Source organism: Ammospiza caudacuta, chromosome 3, assembly GCF_027887145.1.
Source record: "Ammospiza caudacuta isolate bAmmCau1 chromosome 3, bAmmCau1.pri, whole genome shotgun sequence".
NCBI classification, from domain to species: Eukaryota; Metazoa; Chordata; class Aves; order Passeriformes; family Passerellidae; genus Ammospiza; species Ammospiza caudacuta.
In genome coordinates, this window is record NC_080595.1 from 59,411,535 (window position 1) to 59,429,416 (window position 17,882).

Here is a 17,882-nt window from a genome sequence, read left to right on the forward strand (position 1 = left end):
GCCCAAGCAAATGGCCTGAAATTATGTCAGGGAGGTTTAGGTCGGTATTAGAAAAAGGTTCTTCACCCAGAGGGTGGTTGGGCACTGGAACAGGCTCCCCAGGGCAGTGGTGACAGCACCAGCCTGACAGAGTTCAAGAAGCATTTGGACAATGCTCTCAGGCACAGGGTGTGACTCTTGGGGATGCCGCTGAGCAGGGCCAGGACTTGGACCCAATGGTCCTTGTAGATCCTTTCCAACATGGCATATCCTGTGATTCTGTGAGCACCATGAAATATTATTTCAGCTCAGCTACTCATATAGACTTTACTCCTTGCTTGCCTACATCCTACATGTAGGTAAATGAACTTGCACAGTTTCCAAGGCTTGAGAAGTGTGCGTAGGGGAAGCCATTTCCTGCAACTGATTTTTTTCTATTTCTAAAAAGGACACTCACTTTTTAGGAAAAAGGGATATTCCTACCCTTGATCCTGAAGCTTGAAATCTTATTAAATTAGCTGAAAAAATAATTGAGTGGATTTCCACAATGCTGTTACACCAAATACTTTAAAAAGTTATTCAGTTCGCCGGTTCATGAATAACACATACACAAATCCTCTCTAATTCAGCTGCATTGTTTAAATCCTAGTAATAATGGAGTAGTCAATGGCAACATGCTGTGGGGGTGAAAATGCAATTTAAATTGTCAGACACATTTCCATTAAATTATAAATATTCCCAATAAGTTCCAGCAGAAGAAAACTTCGGCAAGCAAAGACCCATTCTTTGAAAGGTGATCAGTGCTTCTAAAACTTAATATCAGCAACTATGTGCACACAACATTTCCTAGAGAACAAGAGATTAAAAAATATATATTTAAGCACATAGGTCTAAATTTCTTATTCTCAGAGACCCCAGTTGTAGAGATGGGTAAACAATTTGACCTGAATTCTTTTAAATCAACTTTCTAAAGCACTTTAATTTCTGCTTTTTTCCATGCATTCTATTCTCCAGGCCACAACACCCAGAACCAGCTAGGTGTACAGCACTTTCAGAACCCCCAAACTCTTTTATTCTCTCTGTCCTGCTTTAGGTATAATTGCTGTTTCCCTTTGGTATAATTGTTTGTATAGTGCCTAAGAGATCAAACTATGAAGAGAAAAGGATTTTTTAATTTAATTCTAGCCAAATTTTAACAGGTCTGTAGAAAACCTCACCTGCTAGAGTAATTATTAATGGATTTACATGATCAAGCCACAGGGCTTGGTTTCTCCTTAGGAGCTATTTTGACAGTTAATATAAATTTAAATGTAAAATACATTGGCTATACAGAAAGAGTTGATAACCTTACATATTTGATTTTCCTGTTCAGATGCTTTCTTAAAATTTGAAGTTTTTATTTAGTAAATCACTTAACATTTTTATCCAGTTTTAATCATCTTGTAACAGGCAGTTCTAGAGATATTTCTGAATAAAAAACAGATCTTGGTCCTCTGACAATGTTACTTAATTTCTAAACGCATTTCCATTAATGTTCTCAAAATCAAAAGTCACGGAAACCAAATGTTTCCAGTTGAACAGCATAATGAATTTAGATTGTGATATATCCATCATGAATTAAAATTAATTTATTTTAACAGACTCAGAGTAATTATATCTCTAAAAATCCATAGAAAGGTAATTTGAATTTATCTTTTTTATCTGATAGTGAATAGCTTTAACACTATGTACATAGGTTCATTTTTCAAAAGCATTTTTGTAATGGCATGATGCAAAACATACTTAAATTAACAGCAGAACTGCCCTTGACTTGAACAGACTGTAGATCAGGCTTCAACCACCATGACTTTGTCAAGAATAAAATTCTCAAGTGATTTCTTATAAGATACGATGAGAAATGAAACACACACAGGTTCTCATTGATCAGAGCTGGAGCCCACAAAGTGACATGTGAAAAGTGGCTGAAAGGGAACCCTTAAGGACTGGAAAAGACATGGTTATTGATTTACCAGGAACAGCCTTGCCAAGCTTAAATGAAGTAAAACAGAAAAATGGAATAACCTGGGTGTAATTCTTTTGAGTTAAGGCACTATGTGAGTGAGAGCTGTGTTAGTTGTCTCTAGCATCCCTTTCTAAAGCATCTACATAATTTTAATTAAGTAAATGGCTATGTTAAAAAACTTAAAAAATCAGAACTCCAATGAATTATTAAGTATAAATTATCACGTATGCCAGTATTTTTACCAAGATAAAACTATGACATGTGCAATAAATGTCTTACAAATTTTTAAATCTTATGAAGAGTATTTGTGTACATTGAAACTGTGAAAAGTGATGAACTTTAACAACAAAACTCTTCTCTCATTTCATTTATATTGATTAACTGAACTACATGAATGAATATATAACATACACTCAAAGAAAAATGTTACATACTTTCTACAATTCTCTAATTCCCTTTGGGAAAAGAGGGAATCACAGTGCAGCAAAAATAATTTCATACTAAAACTTTTATTCTGAATTTGTTTTTCAGACCCAAAATTCATGAAAGATCTGTAATTCACAGTCAAAACTATAACCCAGAAACTAAATAAATCTTAGTAGTACTTACAGGCTTAGTAGTGATACTGAACTTATGGCTTACATTACATATGTGAGAGTAACCCTTTTCTAAGGAGATCAAAATATTTAAAATAATTTGATTAGGTCAAATTGACTGGATTTGACCAATAATCTCTTTCAATCTTTAATTTTGTTGAGTTTCGTATGGTAAAAAAGAAGGATTTGCAAACAAAAAACTGCCCAGCATTCTACAGAGTGGGGAAGGTACTTTTCTTGAATAAATCTTTCCTCAAAAGTCACTTACATTGCTCAATAGCATTTTATTGACCAATATAACATAAACTTCTTTTAATGTTGTAAATTTTGTTAATGTATTTATACTTAAATGAACAATTTGAATTAATTGAGAATAGTTTGTCAGAAAATCAGTATGTGGGTTTGTTGGGTTTTTTTGTTTAGGTGTTGGTTTTTTTTTTTTTAATCTACAGGTTTTATAGTTTACATGGGCTTTTTTCCTTACCTGGAACTCTCTTTGCCCAGTTGATCATGTGCACCAATTCTCTGTCTGCAAGGTTGGTCAAGAGGGTCATCATAGAGGCTTCATTGAACGGTCTGTTTGGGTCATATTCAGAATAAACCAGAGGTGGCTCAGCTTCCAGCAAGGCACTGACCATCTGTTCTGCCGTCAGGGACAGGGCTGGGCTGTTCTTCTTGTTATGTTTAACCACCAGCGGACTTGTCCAAAGGGTGGGAGCTCGCAGCTCTGTTGAAGAAGCCTCTCCATTCCTGGAATCCTGCTCCTCTCTTTGGCGTTTTTGTTTCATCACTCGCCCACCTCTGCGGTCTTTCCGGATTCCTAGAGACACACAAGAATACCATCAACCCCTTCCCTTGAACTTAGGTGTTACGTACACTTGGCTTCAATCAACAGCAGATGCTTTGATAGACTCAGGCAGCGCTGAGTCTTGATTAAGACTTCTTCAGGAGCCTTACACCAGTAGATGGACAGAAAAACTATTTTTTAAAGTAGAGTGTCAGGAATAGTGCACCCCTTCCTAAAATTCAGATCAGTTGGGCTCACACAGAAATCCAGACTAGTGATACTGTACCGCTGCCTTAACCCAGCAAAAGGAAAGTCAGTTATTTGGAACAAATAAATATTTCTTTATTGCCCAAAACTTCAAAGTATGTCCCAACCTCTAGCAGACCATTAGTCTATAAATTAGCAATGATAAATTAATGATGTTGGCGGGTCAGACGGATAACAGAAGTAGCTCTCAAAAATTATCTAGAATATTTTGCCTAAAGTCACCAATTATTTTAATTAAACATCATCCTATTATGGAGCCTGTGATCTTCATAATTATATAAAAAATACTCAAGAAAGTTCCCATTATGAGTTTATACAGCAATAAAGAATGCCATTTAAGTAGATAAACATAAGTACGAAAAGGAGAGATAATTACGACCTCAGATTCTAATGTGGGAGACCTACTGTCAAAAGGCTGAAATAAACCACAACAGAAACCATTATTGTCATTACTGCACATTTCTGCAATGTGCTTTGCACTGTATGACCCTGAACTTAGGATATTATCAAGTCTGCCATACCAATTCAAACAACATAAGACCTTTGCAGTGGAACAAAATTTCCCTTTGTGGAAAAGTTACAAGAAAAATACAATGATAAAGCCCACATGGACTCCAACCATAAAGGGAAGGTTAAGTCTGGATCTAAGTGGAGGAGTATCAGGCATTTTGAGACTGAGTCAAAAACTTAAATCCATCATCAAGTGGAGGCAAGGGAGGACAACCAAGTAATAAGAAAAGCACACAAGGAATTGAGATATGAGAAGGCAGCTTATGATGCTGCTTATGCTGGACTTCTCATGCAATAGGTAAAAGTAGCACTAGTCCCAGCTTGAAATGCAGAAGAAGTATCTACAGAGAATAAAGATGTAAACCATTCAAGAAATCGGGAAAACATTTGAAACAAAACAAAACAAAACAAAAATACTTGCAAGCAATCAGTACAGGTCTTTCTAAAGGTTGGGGGAAGGGAAACACAACATTTGCTCAGCTCTCTTGACACCACAAAATTTCAAACCTTTAGAATCCCAGTCTTTGTTGGCAGCATTTTCATCTCACATCTTTCATATAAATGTTGTTCTTCTCAAAGTAACAGGGAGAATCTTTCAATCTCTTTTCCTCTTTCTTGAATTATAAATTCAACACTGAATTAGTATTTGGAGATTAGGCATTTTATGTTTAATTAATTCAAAATCTAGTGGGCTTTGTGATTCTATTCCATTAATCTATTCAGATAAAGGGAGTTCAGTAAATCTCTCATCACTCCTATTACTTAACCTATCTACACTGTCCCAGTCACTAAACTAATTCTAAGCCAAAACTCTCAGGCGTGTTGCTGTTCCCATTTTTCATTCAGCAATACCAATCTTTCCTATCACTGAGCAGTTCCTGTTAAGGAGAGGTAGGGAGATTCTTGCTATTCACAAAAACACTACTTATTCTGGCAAATTGTCATCATAGAGATATTCTCACTGGTAATTTCCTTGCAATACTCAATAGCAGGCATGCTCTATCTGTAACAGATATTTTTGTTGTATTTGTTGTATGTTTTATATCACTTTAAGGGTTTTGAATTAAACTGCCCTGTGAAACATGTATAAATAATCACATGAACAAGCCCACATGGTTCACAGAAATTAAAGCATTTGTTAACTTTCTCACATTCCAAATTTTATAGCTTCTCATCTAGAAATTTTCTTTCTATGCTGTTCAACATACTCATAAATAGATAGGCTGACATAATTCATAAACAAGAAGTTGAGGTTAGAAAAATACTATAAAAACATCAGATAAGTTTAGAAAGTAAACAGAAGGCTAGAAATTACTAGGAAAGGAAGGGAGGGCAGAACAACTTCATAAATCACAGAGTTTATTATTGTGAGGCACACTACAGTGAACACTGCATGCAGTTCTGTTCTTCCCAAATTAAAAAGAGATATAAAAATAAATTAAGAAGGGATAGGAGAAAAACAAGTAAGACTATTTGAAATGTGAAACAACTTTGGTGTAAGAAATATCTATATTGACTATATCTGGTCAGCCTGCAATCCAGATACAAGACTAGAAAATCAGGAATAGCAATAGGATGAATAAGGTACAGAACACTAAAACTCCTCTTCTAACACAAGAAGGTTTCAAATGAAAATACCCCAGCAAAGTTCAGGACAGACAGGAAGAGGTTCTCTTTCACACCATGGAGAAATGTGAATAAATTAGATGGTGGTATATTTAGAAATCTGTAGGCCAAATGTGAGAGACAAAATAATCCATTAAAGGTTAGTAAATATAAGTAGGGCAACTTCAGCATTAAGTCTCCATCATATAGATTACTGGAAGATCAGAGTTTTTGTGTGTTTGCTTTTACTTAGTCCAGGTCTGCCTTGCTAAGTAAAACAAGGATGTGATAAGGATTTTACTTAACAGAGAAAGGATGGCAAATGTAAGCATATTTGGCTGTTTACAAATAAACCAAATGTTAAATAAGAACAATAGTTTTATTTTTAATTCATCTGAAAGCCTACCACCGGCTTTTCTTCACCTTAGAACAAAATAAGCAGTGCATTATGGAAAGCTGAATGAAACCAGTTTGGAGGAGATACCTCCCACAAATTAATTTTTTGCATTTTTATTTCAGGATTAAAAAAAGGTCAACTAATCAACCAACTGCAGCAATTTTACTACTGGATTTTGTAGAGACTAAGTCTGAAAAAAAAGTCAGTAAGTGTATGCATTCCTTCTGCATCACATCACCAGCTTTTATGATCACAGACAGAAAGGTCTCTGAATCTGTATCATATTCATCAGAGATTAACAGACCTTATTACTAACTCTTTACCTAGATGGACAAACAACAAACTTACTCACTTACTTGAACTAAATAGGAGTGAGTATCTTTCTGAAAAATGCAAGTGCTACCAAAGCTCCTTCAACTTAATCAAATTTTATCTCTGTTAAAGAGAGATAATAGTGATGCACAGCCACTAATTCCAAAAAAGGCAACTCTATCAAACTACAATTTCCTTGACAAAAGTGCAATGATTCTGTAAGGGTTTTTTAAATTTATGAATGCATCCATTTTAATTTAACAGTTCAGCAAATAAAGGAACCTTAATTGTCAAGTGTTACAAAAGACAATGTTCTAGCAAAAATTGAAGAACTATGCATCTTGCAAGAGCTCTAAAACAATTTCCACTTGAGTTTTAAAGCTGCAGGAGCCAAGATTTTCAAAGGCAGTTCTACAAAGCTTCATATGTAAATTCAGTCAGACTTTTGGACATGGAGACAGGTTTCAAAACTGCTAAGTAATAATATAATCAAATCATTAGAACTTAATCAGCAGTAAAATTGCGTATGGACAATAAAATTGCATATGACACTCCCATGGCAGGGGAGTTGGAACTAGATGATCTTTAACATCCTTTCCAACTCAAGATTCTATGATTATATGATTGTGAAAGAAATGTTAACCATATTAAGTACTTCCCTAGTGTTTTCCCATATGTCATTAAAGAAAAACAAAAAATAAATTCCAGATCGTTAAAACAAAAGATCCAAAATTAAAAATGCACTGAATGAGCACTGAATCTCAGCTATACAACAGCCTTTTTTTTCCTACCTACTGCTAATAAAAAAGCTCCACTTTCATACCTTCATATAAAATATTTGAGAATATTTAGAGGAAGAATAGGAGGAGATGCATTAGACTCAAATTTGTTTGTCTGTGTGTGAACTACAGAGTATTACATTTTAGATTTGAAGATGTAACATAAATAATCTCCAGTTTTATTCAAGTTAAATACATTGCCTGTGAACTGGTTTGTATAACATTTTTCAATTTCTTTCTTGTTAGAAATTTGGTCAATCAACAACAATTTGTAGCCACACTTTTTTTCCTTTTGTTTTTTTGTTTGTTTTTTTTTTTGCTTGTTTGTGTTTGGGATTTTGGGAGCGGTTTGGTTTGGAGTTTTTTGTTTGGTTTGGTTTGACCTTTTTTCTTTTTTTTTAATTTAAGAGGGCAACAAAAAGAAGGAATTATGATTGGATTTGGAAACAGTGATGGGTAAACGGTTTACCAGCTAACTTTCCAGCCTGGAACAACCTTTGAACCTGAGGCTCTTTGTCCACACTTCTGCTCCTTGTCAGCAGGCCCCAGAGGAGAGACATTTGACACTTCTGTATACATGCACAGCCTTGTAGCCTTAACAGCCTATAATTTTGTCAGTTTGTCAAAAGAGTGTTGCAAATGTGCTTGGAAGCACCTTCTCTTCCAAACAATGTTGATGCTCTTCATGACCAACCTACCTCATCGGCATGCTGCTGAAAATTGCCAGAGAGAAAGAATGTCTGTTTTAGAGAGAAAGAATCTCTAATGTTTTCTAAATCAACCCCTGCTTGACAATAAAAGAGAAAATGTATGTGGTAAGTGAAAGATATTATAAATAAGAAGGTAATCTCAGAGAGGCAGAGAGTCAATTGCCCCACTGATGATCAGATGTGTTAAGGGAGAACGCACAGAACAGGCCATGGCAGAGCTGCCAGGCAAATCCTTTACACCAGTGTCTGCAAAGGAAGAAACCAGATTTTCCTGTTTCTGAAACTGAAGTTGGGTTTGAAGAGACCAGAAATTCCAAAGTCTCTCTTCAAATGTCCAAGGATGGGAAAGATTTACTAAACTGTTGGGAGAAGCCCTCTGGGGCTGAGTCCAGACTCACTTTGGTGTCATTGCTACCATTAGCCAAACTAAGGGACTGCAAAAGTAGAACAATGTGAACAAGCCAACAGTTCCCTTATGGACACAAACTGAGTGTCTCAGCATAATTTGCCCTGGAGTCCAAAGGGCAGATGCAAGTGAGATATCTGTCTCCCAACAGCCTCCTACAACAACTTCACTTTACAGGTAGGCACGAGGCGCACCTCTGCTGAATCCAACAGCTTTACAATGCTTCATTTGCAATAAAACAGAATCCTACAGCTTCCTTTCAAACATAAGGTCACTGTAGCTGCTGTACATAAGCAAAAGTCAATAACATATTTTCATTCCTGATAGATTTATAACAGACAGAGATTGCTAAAGCTCTGACTGCAGTGTAGGTTCTAATATTGTAATGTATCTTAGCACGGTGGTCCACCCAAGGTGATTTTGAAGACTTTTGAGATTTTTGGGAACTTTTCTGCTTGAATCTCTCTACATAAATACGTTATTTGGTCACAGAAAAGTAACACCGCTTTCCAAATTCAAATTTTATAGCCTAATAAATCCTTCTTTTGAATATGATTCAGACAATCAGCCCCTTATTTCATTCCCATTTCTCTTTCAGAAAATGAAACAGTGATGTAAATTGTGCTGAAAACCCAGGTGGGTTGACAATTAGTTTAAATGAGAAACATTGTCTGAAATCTTCTAAAAAGATTAATCAGAATTTAATGTCTAATCTCAAACAGAACCGCCCCAAGTGACAGTGCTTAACAGCCTGATTTCTGACAAGGATATCTAGATACTCAGTACTATAAATAAGTAACAGATTTGTGTTCAGTCTGTGCACCTGGATGTTACAGTCTTTTTGACTCCTCCTCCTGAGTAAAAAAATAATCTGTTTATGTGAGTTTTTTTCAAAAAAATATCTCTTATCTTTTTCCAAACTGGGGCTGATTTCTCCTCTATAATCAGGATCCCCTTCTATTGGAGACAGAGGGAGAGAGAGGTCACAGTGGGGGTTTAGATTCCGATATTCTGGTTCAACTCCTGGCCCCTTACTCACTGACCAAGTCACACTACATATCTCAGTGCCCCAGAAATCCTACTGACTAAAATGCAGATCACAAAACTGGTCTTTCATGTAAAGTCTTAAAGACTACAAAAAATAGCTGTTAAAAAGCAGGCAAATGTCATTTGGGGTCTCTAATGACTATTCATAATGCACAGTTTGAGAAACAATGATCTATTAAATTAAAGATGAAGGTGCAAGGCATGATTCATCCTAATCTGTATTTTTGTATTCAGTCTTTGGGAGTCATAGCACATAACGCACCTAAAGAGCATCTCAGGACATGTATAAGTGAAACAAGAGAAGTTCAATTAATCCATCATTCAAATGAATCCCTTTCAGTGTTGGCACTCCTGATAAACTCATACCAAGTTTTGGTTACAGTAAGTATGGCAACGGCCCCATTCCTAGACAATATTTACAATGAGCCTTTAGACATTTCAGGGATCACAAGAAAGCCTTTTGAGGAACATTCTCTACCTTTACATCAACCATGATTTGGGAAAGCCAGTCATTTTAGGACAATGAGTCTATTGGTATAAATCTCAAAAACAGCAAGAAATTTTAATTGCTACATTTTAGAAATTGAGTATTGGAGGTATTTGGCCTGGTACCAGGACTGAGTGCTAGAACTGAACTATAAATGTGTAACCAAGAGAAGAGCCAGAAGCACACAATCAGAATCATGGACAGTTTGGGGTTGGAGAGGATCTAAAAGATCATCTAGTTCCAATCTCCTTGCCATGGTCAAAGACACTTTTCATTAGACCAGGTTGCTCAGAGCCCCATCCAAGCAGGCCTTGAACATTTCCAGGGATAGGGCTATGTTTCTGAGCAACTTGTTCCAGTGTCTCTCCACCACCTTCAGAGAAAAGAATTTTCTCATCCAAACTTACCCTCTTCCAGTCTGAAGCCATTAGCCTTTGTCCTACCACTAAATTATCTTATAAAAAGCCCCTATTGAGCACTCTACAGCTCTGGTACTCTAGGAATTACTCAAGTAATGAAAAAGTATGAAAAGGCCAAAAATCCAATGTAAACTAATATACAACTACAATCAGCTTTACAATTTCAAACAAATGTTCAAGAGTTAAACATTAAAAATTCTGCATCAATTCTTCATTAATTTTTTTTTTACATATCCAGTTATAGCATATAACTAAGCATAACACAATTTGTCCCATTTTATCCTGTTTACACCTGGCTGTGAAAGGTCTTAACTATGTATAAATTCACTGCTGAATCTGCTTTGAGCAGGTGGCTCAACAAAAGACTTCCTAGATTTCCTTCTAGCACAGATCATTTTATGTAGTGGAATAAGAAGATAAATCATCTTTGGCGAAGGTGTTCACAATTACCGTCTCTCTTTCTAATTTTGGGGGCAGAACACAGGAGTATTGTACTTTGTGACAATTTAATGGCAGTGATCCCCTTTGCATGTGTGCAAAGAGGAGAAAAAATACTTCACAAAAAAATCTGATTTCATTTCCACCTTATTTTCCCATAAAACTGCTGTAAACTCACAAAACTTTGCTTCAAATGTGCACAAGTACATGCTTTTGGCCCAACAGTTCCAACTTTAAAGAGTACATTTCCTCACACATTTATCAGTCCCCACCTACAGCTATTTGGCTGAGTACAGAACAGTATGTCTAATAAGCACCATTGAGGTTCTCCTTGAACAAACCAGAATCATTCCACATCCACAATCCATTTCCTTTCATTCACTAATTTCTCTTTTAAATATAATAGTTAATTAAAAGATAAGTACATGAAAATGTAGAAGGCCTTGAGCCCATCCAGTTGTTGCATCAGACATCAATTTACTTCTGCTTTTGAGAATTATTTTAATAACCCTTTTTCATGAATAATAAGCCTTTTTTCATGAATAAATATAGAATTCAGCAAGGAAGTACGGATCTCTCAATTTAAAGACAAAAATCAGCAAGGTCCTTCTCTGACAGAATGAAAAAATGTGTTTTTTCATTTTCCTGGTAAAAATTTATCTTAAACTTCAGCAAGACTGTTGCACTGAACCAGACTGGCTTAGAGGTGGATAAACCATTTCAAAAGAATGTAAGAGAAAAACTGAAGCCTAGAGACTCCAGTCTCTAGGAGTTAATGAAAGTGTCTATAGTCCAATGGCATGTGGGTTTAGCACCCTGTTACAGCCAGCAGAGAGTTTCACTCCCTGGGCTGTATCACAGTAATTTCTGAAGCATTCTCAGGCAATTTGTGAGGGTAACACTGCAGGACATAGGCTTCAAATGTGCTGTAACACTCTAATTTCATTATCACAACAAAGAGTACAGAGAATCTTCTCTCTACAGCCTGAGATTTCAGGCTGTTCAAAGACAGTAAATACCCCATGTCACATACAAAGTCACCATCTGAATGTAGCACATGAGCACTGAAATCCTTGATAGCCACATTTCCTATGATTTGATGCTAGGAAGCCATCAGCATTCGACAATGGAAAGACTTATGTAGGTGTCAGGGTGGTTAAACATGGACTATCAGGCAAATAATGGATTTTCCTTTAGGTATCTGGCATTTAGCATTATGGCATTTTTTTGCCATAGCCACGAATCCCACTCAGACCCTGTTGCTCTTATTCCACACAGCATTAAAGATAAATCTGTCTTGTCACACATTGAAAAGAAGGGAAGAATGCAGCATGCTGCTAATTACTAGAAGCACTCATTCACTTACCACACTATGAAAATAATTATTAAAAACCAAAAAAACAAGGTGCTTTTGGTTTCATAAAATTAGGGTCTTTGGGCCCAAGTCACCAGAAAGCTTTTAAAACAATGGAGAAACAGAAAACTAGGTCTGTATCAGAACAGGAGTCACCTGCACTTTACATATGGTTGGAGCTTCAGGGTTGCAGCTGCTGTAACAACTCCATTTGAAAGCTGGCACCCTGCATCATGTGAAAGTTGGAGTACACTCCCCAAACCAGGACAGAAACCAACCTCAAGAAGGCATCAGGAGATTGTAAACAAAAACAAGGCTTCTCCCCCATGTTACAGAAGAGAAGTAAAAGGGACATGGCAAGGATCTTATTCAATGTGCCCACTTTATCCTCATGTACAAACAGGAGAGCCCAGACTAATTAATAACACATAATTTTAAGGGTTTATTCAGAAAGAGAGAATGAAGTATTTGGACAAAATATAACAGCTTTAAATTACGCCTCAGATGCCTGCCGCATCAGCAGAGATTCTTGCAGTCTAATTGTCTCTTGAAGCAGCACAGTAACAGATGCAGAAGGAAACACTTGCAAACACAAGAGAGAAAAAAAAAAAAAAACTCTTCAGCCCTGAAAGTAGTTTTTAAAAGACCAAAGAACAGGGAAGAAAAAAAAAATCAATAAAATTTCCACAGGAACTCATAAGAGGAACTCATCAGTAAATGTTCCTTCCACACAGTTCAAGGACCACTTGAAGCCTGCATTTTTTTTCTGCATGAAGCCTCTAAAACACATTTCAGTTGTGTCCACTCTACCAAAAACAGTATATATGAACATTTTCAGTCTGCATTAAGTGACCTGTGAGGAAAACTTCAGCAGCCATATTCTATATCAGATGTTTAGAATTAACCAGAGACATTTAATGAAGATTTTGCCTACCTTCCACAATATTTACTGAAAGTCCATATTTAATATCAGTTATTACTCATATCACTTAAATTACTCAAATCACTTAAATAAAAGTCAAAAGTTGGCAAATTTTAAAATTTATTGAGAAACCTCAGCTAATCAAGTGTAGAATAAAAACTGGAATTACATTTGGGGGAAAGAAAGATTACAAGTGTTTTCCACTATATCTAAAGGTTGTATCATCATAAGCAAATTGTGGAGACAGAGATAAAAGTGAAATAAGGCACAAACAAATATTCAAGCGTATGATAGAATTAATGCCTTTAAAAAAAAGGCAAATCCTTCAAAATGAGCATAAAGTGATGTTTTAAATTAAAAGATCCAATCACAAGAACTAGGAGTTATTGGAGAACACTGTGAATCGTGAGCAAATCACAGAGCTACATTATTTAGTATGTTGAAGAGAAGTTCCATTTTATCTATTAAAAAAGAAAATCTTCACGGCTCTCCTCAGAAAAAAAAAATATTAAAAATTAAAACCATGTAAACATGATCACCTAAAGTTAAGCCATATGGCATGATAAGAATATTTACTTAACCTTTATCTTCATCTGAGAGAAATGTGACAATTATAAAGATCTAGATTTAGAAGGGTTTAGGTTTAGATTTAGAAGAACTTAGAAAGGTTTTTCTTCCTCACACATTCATGTGGCCAGTAGGGGATCAATGATGACTCCAGAAAAACTTTTTATCTTTTATTTCATGTACATTAACTTCACCTCCCTTGAAGTCATCTGCAGGCATGACAAATTTATTACTTGTAATTGAGGGATCTTGAGATTTTTTTCCAAGACTTCATAAAATAAATATTTTAAAACTATTGCCTATGAACCAGTGATGAACTTCATGCATTATGAGCAGTACTATAAGAGCAGATACAATTTATGCTGATCCTGCTCTCCTTGTTTATAAATTGTGAGTTTAGTTTCTTAAAAGAAGAAAAACAACAGCAACAAAACAATAAACACTAACAAACAAAACACCACAACACTGACTATTTTTGAACTGCCAGTTCCTGTAGTGACTATAAAAATATTAAAAGCATTAAAAGAAAAGGAAAGGATGAAATCCAGATGACTTTTCTCAGGTGAGAAGCACTGTATGAAATAACGATTCCAGAACATTTATATTTGAAAAAAAAATTGGACAGAATTGCAGTATTTCATTTAGACTTCTTTAATCTAAAACAATGCTGGTTGAGAAATCTTCACCGTTTTTATGAGAGTGAAACAGTTACATATAGAATGGTCAAAAACCTATTAGAACCTGCATCGTAGAGAAGACATACGAGAAACATAACACTGGCAGAGTGGATCATTAATTAAATACATGCAAGTGGAATTGGATGTAAATGTGCCAAATGAAAAATGCAATGTCATCCACATAAAGCATAATTATAAATGCTAGCTATGATCAGCCATGTGTACAAAGGTCAAAGCTAAATCTGCATATCATACTCATGTATGTATTCTCTGGTTTTAGTGTGACTTTCTTGAACTTCTATCTATTGTGGATCATACCTGTGATATTAATTACATACCCTTTGAAAAGTTCTAGCCATATAAAGCAGGATGTTCAGATCAATTCATAAAATATCATGAAAAAAAATAAACCATTGTCTTAACTTCTAGAAGAAAAAGCAGATTTTACATCTTCCTCCTGCTTGCATCCCAAAATTGATATTATAAAATGAGTCTCAGCTCTTTCCTAATCCTTGAGTTGAGAAAAATGCAGATCCAATCTCAGGTGCAGCAACAACTGATCATTTTTTCTTTAATCTTTCCCTTTTTCTCCTAAGATTCTCAGACTTGGCCTACCTTTGCTGGACTTATAAATGATTTGTTGAGGAAAGGACAAACATGATGAGTTCCTTTTCTCTCTTGCAGCAGACTTTCTGTGGCATAAGTAAGCATTAGGTGTGCCAAAGAAAGGAAGAACCAGTCTGTAATCTAACTAGCTCTTTACACACAAAATACATGGGATCCCTTCTGTCCTGTGCACTTACTAGTTTGCTACTTTTTTCCCATAGATACAGGTTTCCATACAGCTACTGATTACTCTTCATTGATACAAGCAATGTGAAATTTTTAGCAGGCTACAACAAGCCATCAGTAATACAAATTTTCCAGGAAAGTGGCATTAATCACAGTTCTTATAAAATGAGTAAGCCTTTAATACTGTTGGGTTAAATTAATTCACATCTAAAATACGTGTACAGCACCAGAAAAGAGAAATTAACTTTCCCTTCCAGTATGCACAGAACAAAAATTACATATCCAGAAGTTTATCTAATATGGACTAATTTGAGACTACCAATGTTCTTCCCGCTGAACTGCAAAATGCTGAAAAATCTTGGGTTAAATTTCATTCATCAGGATCTGAAGCCTACCATGAAAGACCAAAGAACACCGAGTTAAAAATAATACCAGAGGAATTCTAATTCTATTGAAATCAATGGTCCTCTGATTTTTTCATGCAAATTTGAACAAGATAAAATGATATTCTGGAGCTTTTAACTTTTTATTTAATGAAATCATTTTGATTTAATAGACTTCAACTCAATAAAATCAGTGCCTCCCTCCTTTAGTTAGAAACCATACCAGCAGCCCAACGAAGTTAAAAGGCAGGAAGGCAGACAGCAATGCTGAAGATTTGATGATGGCTGTGTACATACCACCTTTCATCATCCCCACTTCGTAGCATTTTCTCAGCCGGCAGGCCTGGCAACTCTTCCTTCTGTTCTTGTCAATGGTGCACTGGTTAGTGGCAGGACACATGTAGTCATTGTGCCCTGTAAAACCAGAGGGAAATAAGGACACAGCTATACACAGACATGACAAAAATTACTATAATATCTTGGGGAAAAAAGTAGGGTTACCATCATAGCCTCTCGTAAAAGTGCTGATACAGATTTGGAAACTAACATCTGTATGCCACACATTGATTTGCAAATTCTTTAAATTAAAACTTCTGTAGACTAATTAAAATAGTGAACAATTAAAGCAACCACAAAAGAGGATCTATTAATATGAACAAGTGCCTCGACTTCCTTGCTCTCAGGCCGAGAAATACACCACCATCTGGTTTTGTGTGCCTGTGCTGATGTTTAACCAATAGACTGCACAAAATGAGGTTTACGAAATTAAAAAGATTTTATCTGTGACAGTCAGTTCCAGTAAAGAAACAAACAACAACATAGAACAGAAGCAAAAATCCTCAAATAATTAATTGTACCTCAGGGATAAATCAGTCACTAATTCCAGCTGCATGTCTACTGCTTTGTGCAAAAACCTTCTGACATGATAAATTCTAAAATTACCACATGCTGAAACCTAGATTGTTACTGCTATCTTCTCCTTCAGAGCTCCTCTTCCTCATTTCTTATTCTCTTTAGCATTTGTTAGTGCCAAAAAGTATCTATTCCAATTTGCTCTTAACAAAAGTGTGCTTAAATCTGCTATAAAACTATTTGCTAACCATTGACAAAAGTTAGCAAGGATGAAAAAGCCTCTTCAAAACTATCTCATTGGTGCTCTGTATTCATCTGAACATAACTAAGGTACAGCACACACATTTTAAAAAAAAAGTTACTGCAGAACTGTTTGTTCTTTCTTTGAGGTCAGGGGATCAGCTTGAGGTAAAGTAGGGTGGAGGTTTCACAGAGGCCTTGGTCTCATCAAATCCTCTATCCTTGACTACAAATTAGAAAATAGAGTAAAAATTACTATCAGATTACACCAGGAGCATCTGCTCTCTAATGCTGCATAACTGGGATCTCATCAAAATAAGCAGCCAGTCCATAAACTTGTTACTAGGGGAACAGCTGACTATGCCCTGTCTCAAATAGACAGAAGTATTATTTTTAAGGTCTACTGGATAGAACAAAATAATACTGAAAAAGTCTGTATCCATATGCTTTGCTCCAGCACTGAAGTAAACAGGCACAACTGAACCACCATCTCAACCCAGCATGAGAGAACGCTTTAATTTTCAGTTCCTCTGGTAGGATACAGACTGTTCTATATCTGGTTCAAAACCTTTCACATGGAAGGAAATAAAAAAAATCAAGTTAGAAAGAAAAGAACTTCAACCACATATGCAGTATCTAGAGAGAAAAAGAGCCAAAAAAAGGCCCTATTTTTAAGAAAATGCACTTATATTGAATCACACTAAGCAGCAGCGAACAAGTGTAGCGCCTGACTTCAATCACCTGCCTTGTTCATTAGGCAATTTTGGAAATACCATGAGATGAAGATGGAAAATTTTAATTACTCTTTTTAAAAACAAATAAGTACTTTGAAAGAATAGCTCATCTTCTTCCTGATGAAGTTAAAAGGTAAATTCACATGGTGAATGAGTGCAGGCTTTGAAATCAGCAAATAATTCAGACCATCATTTAGATCTCTCTAAAATGAGCAGATAAACCCCAATTAGGCCAAAGCTGAAATCATGCTAACCACCTTTGCTGGATTGGCTGATTTTTATAGTGTTCAAAGCTTAAAAAAAAGTGACAGAAGTGATTGCATGCAAAAACCAAAAATCAAGTGTAATCAATATCATTAGGGCAGCCATCCTATTTTTGCTATGCTTATGTGGGTGATAACCTTCTCCTTGGCTATGAATCTGTATTTACTTCTGCAAACCACAAGTGTTTGGAAATAAACACTTGGCTTGTAGAATAGTACATAAAATAATCCTATTTGTAATAGAGCTACAGTTCCTACATTCATATTATAATATTTTCCCTTTTGAAGAGTTTTATCATGAATTTACCATTTAAATGTTAGCATAATTAGTCTGTTTTCATGCACATGATCTGCACC

At 35.7% G+C, this 17,882-nt stretch overlaps 1 protein-coding gene across 1 annotated transcript in view; it reads right to left on the reverse strand.

The window, feature by feature from the left end:
* Positions 1 to 17,882, reverse strand: part of ESR1 (estrogen receptor 1) — a 99,947-nt gene that overhangs the window by 40,745 nt on the left and 41,320 nt on the right. The window contains exons 3-4 of the mRNA XM_058801599.1: positions 15,734 to 15,850; positions 3,062 to 3,397 (exon numbers count right to left, since the gene is read on the reverse strand). Of these exons, the coding sequence (XP_058657582.1) occupies positions 3,062 to 3,397; positions 15,734 to 15,850 (453 nt within the window). The remainder of the gene's footprint in view (positions 1 to 3,061; positions 3,398 to 15,733; positions 15,851 to 17,882) is intronic.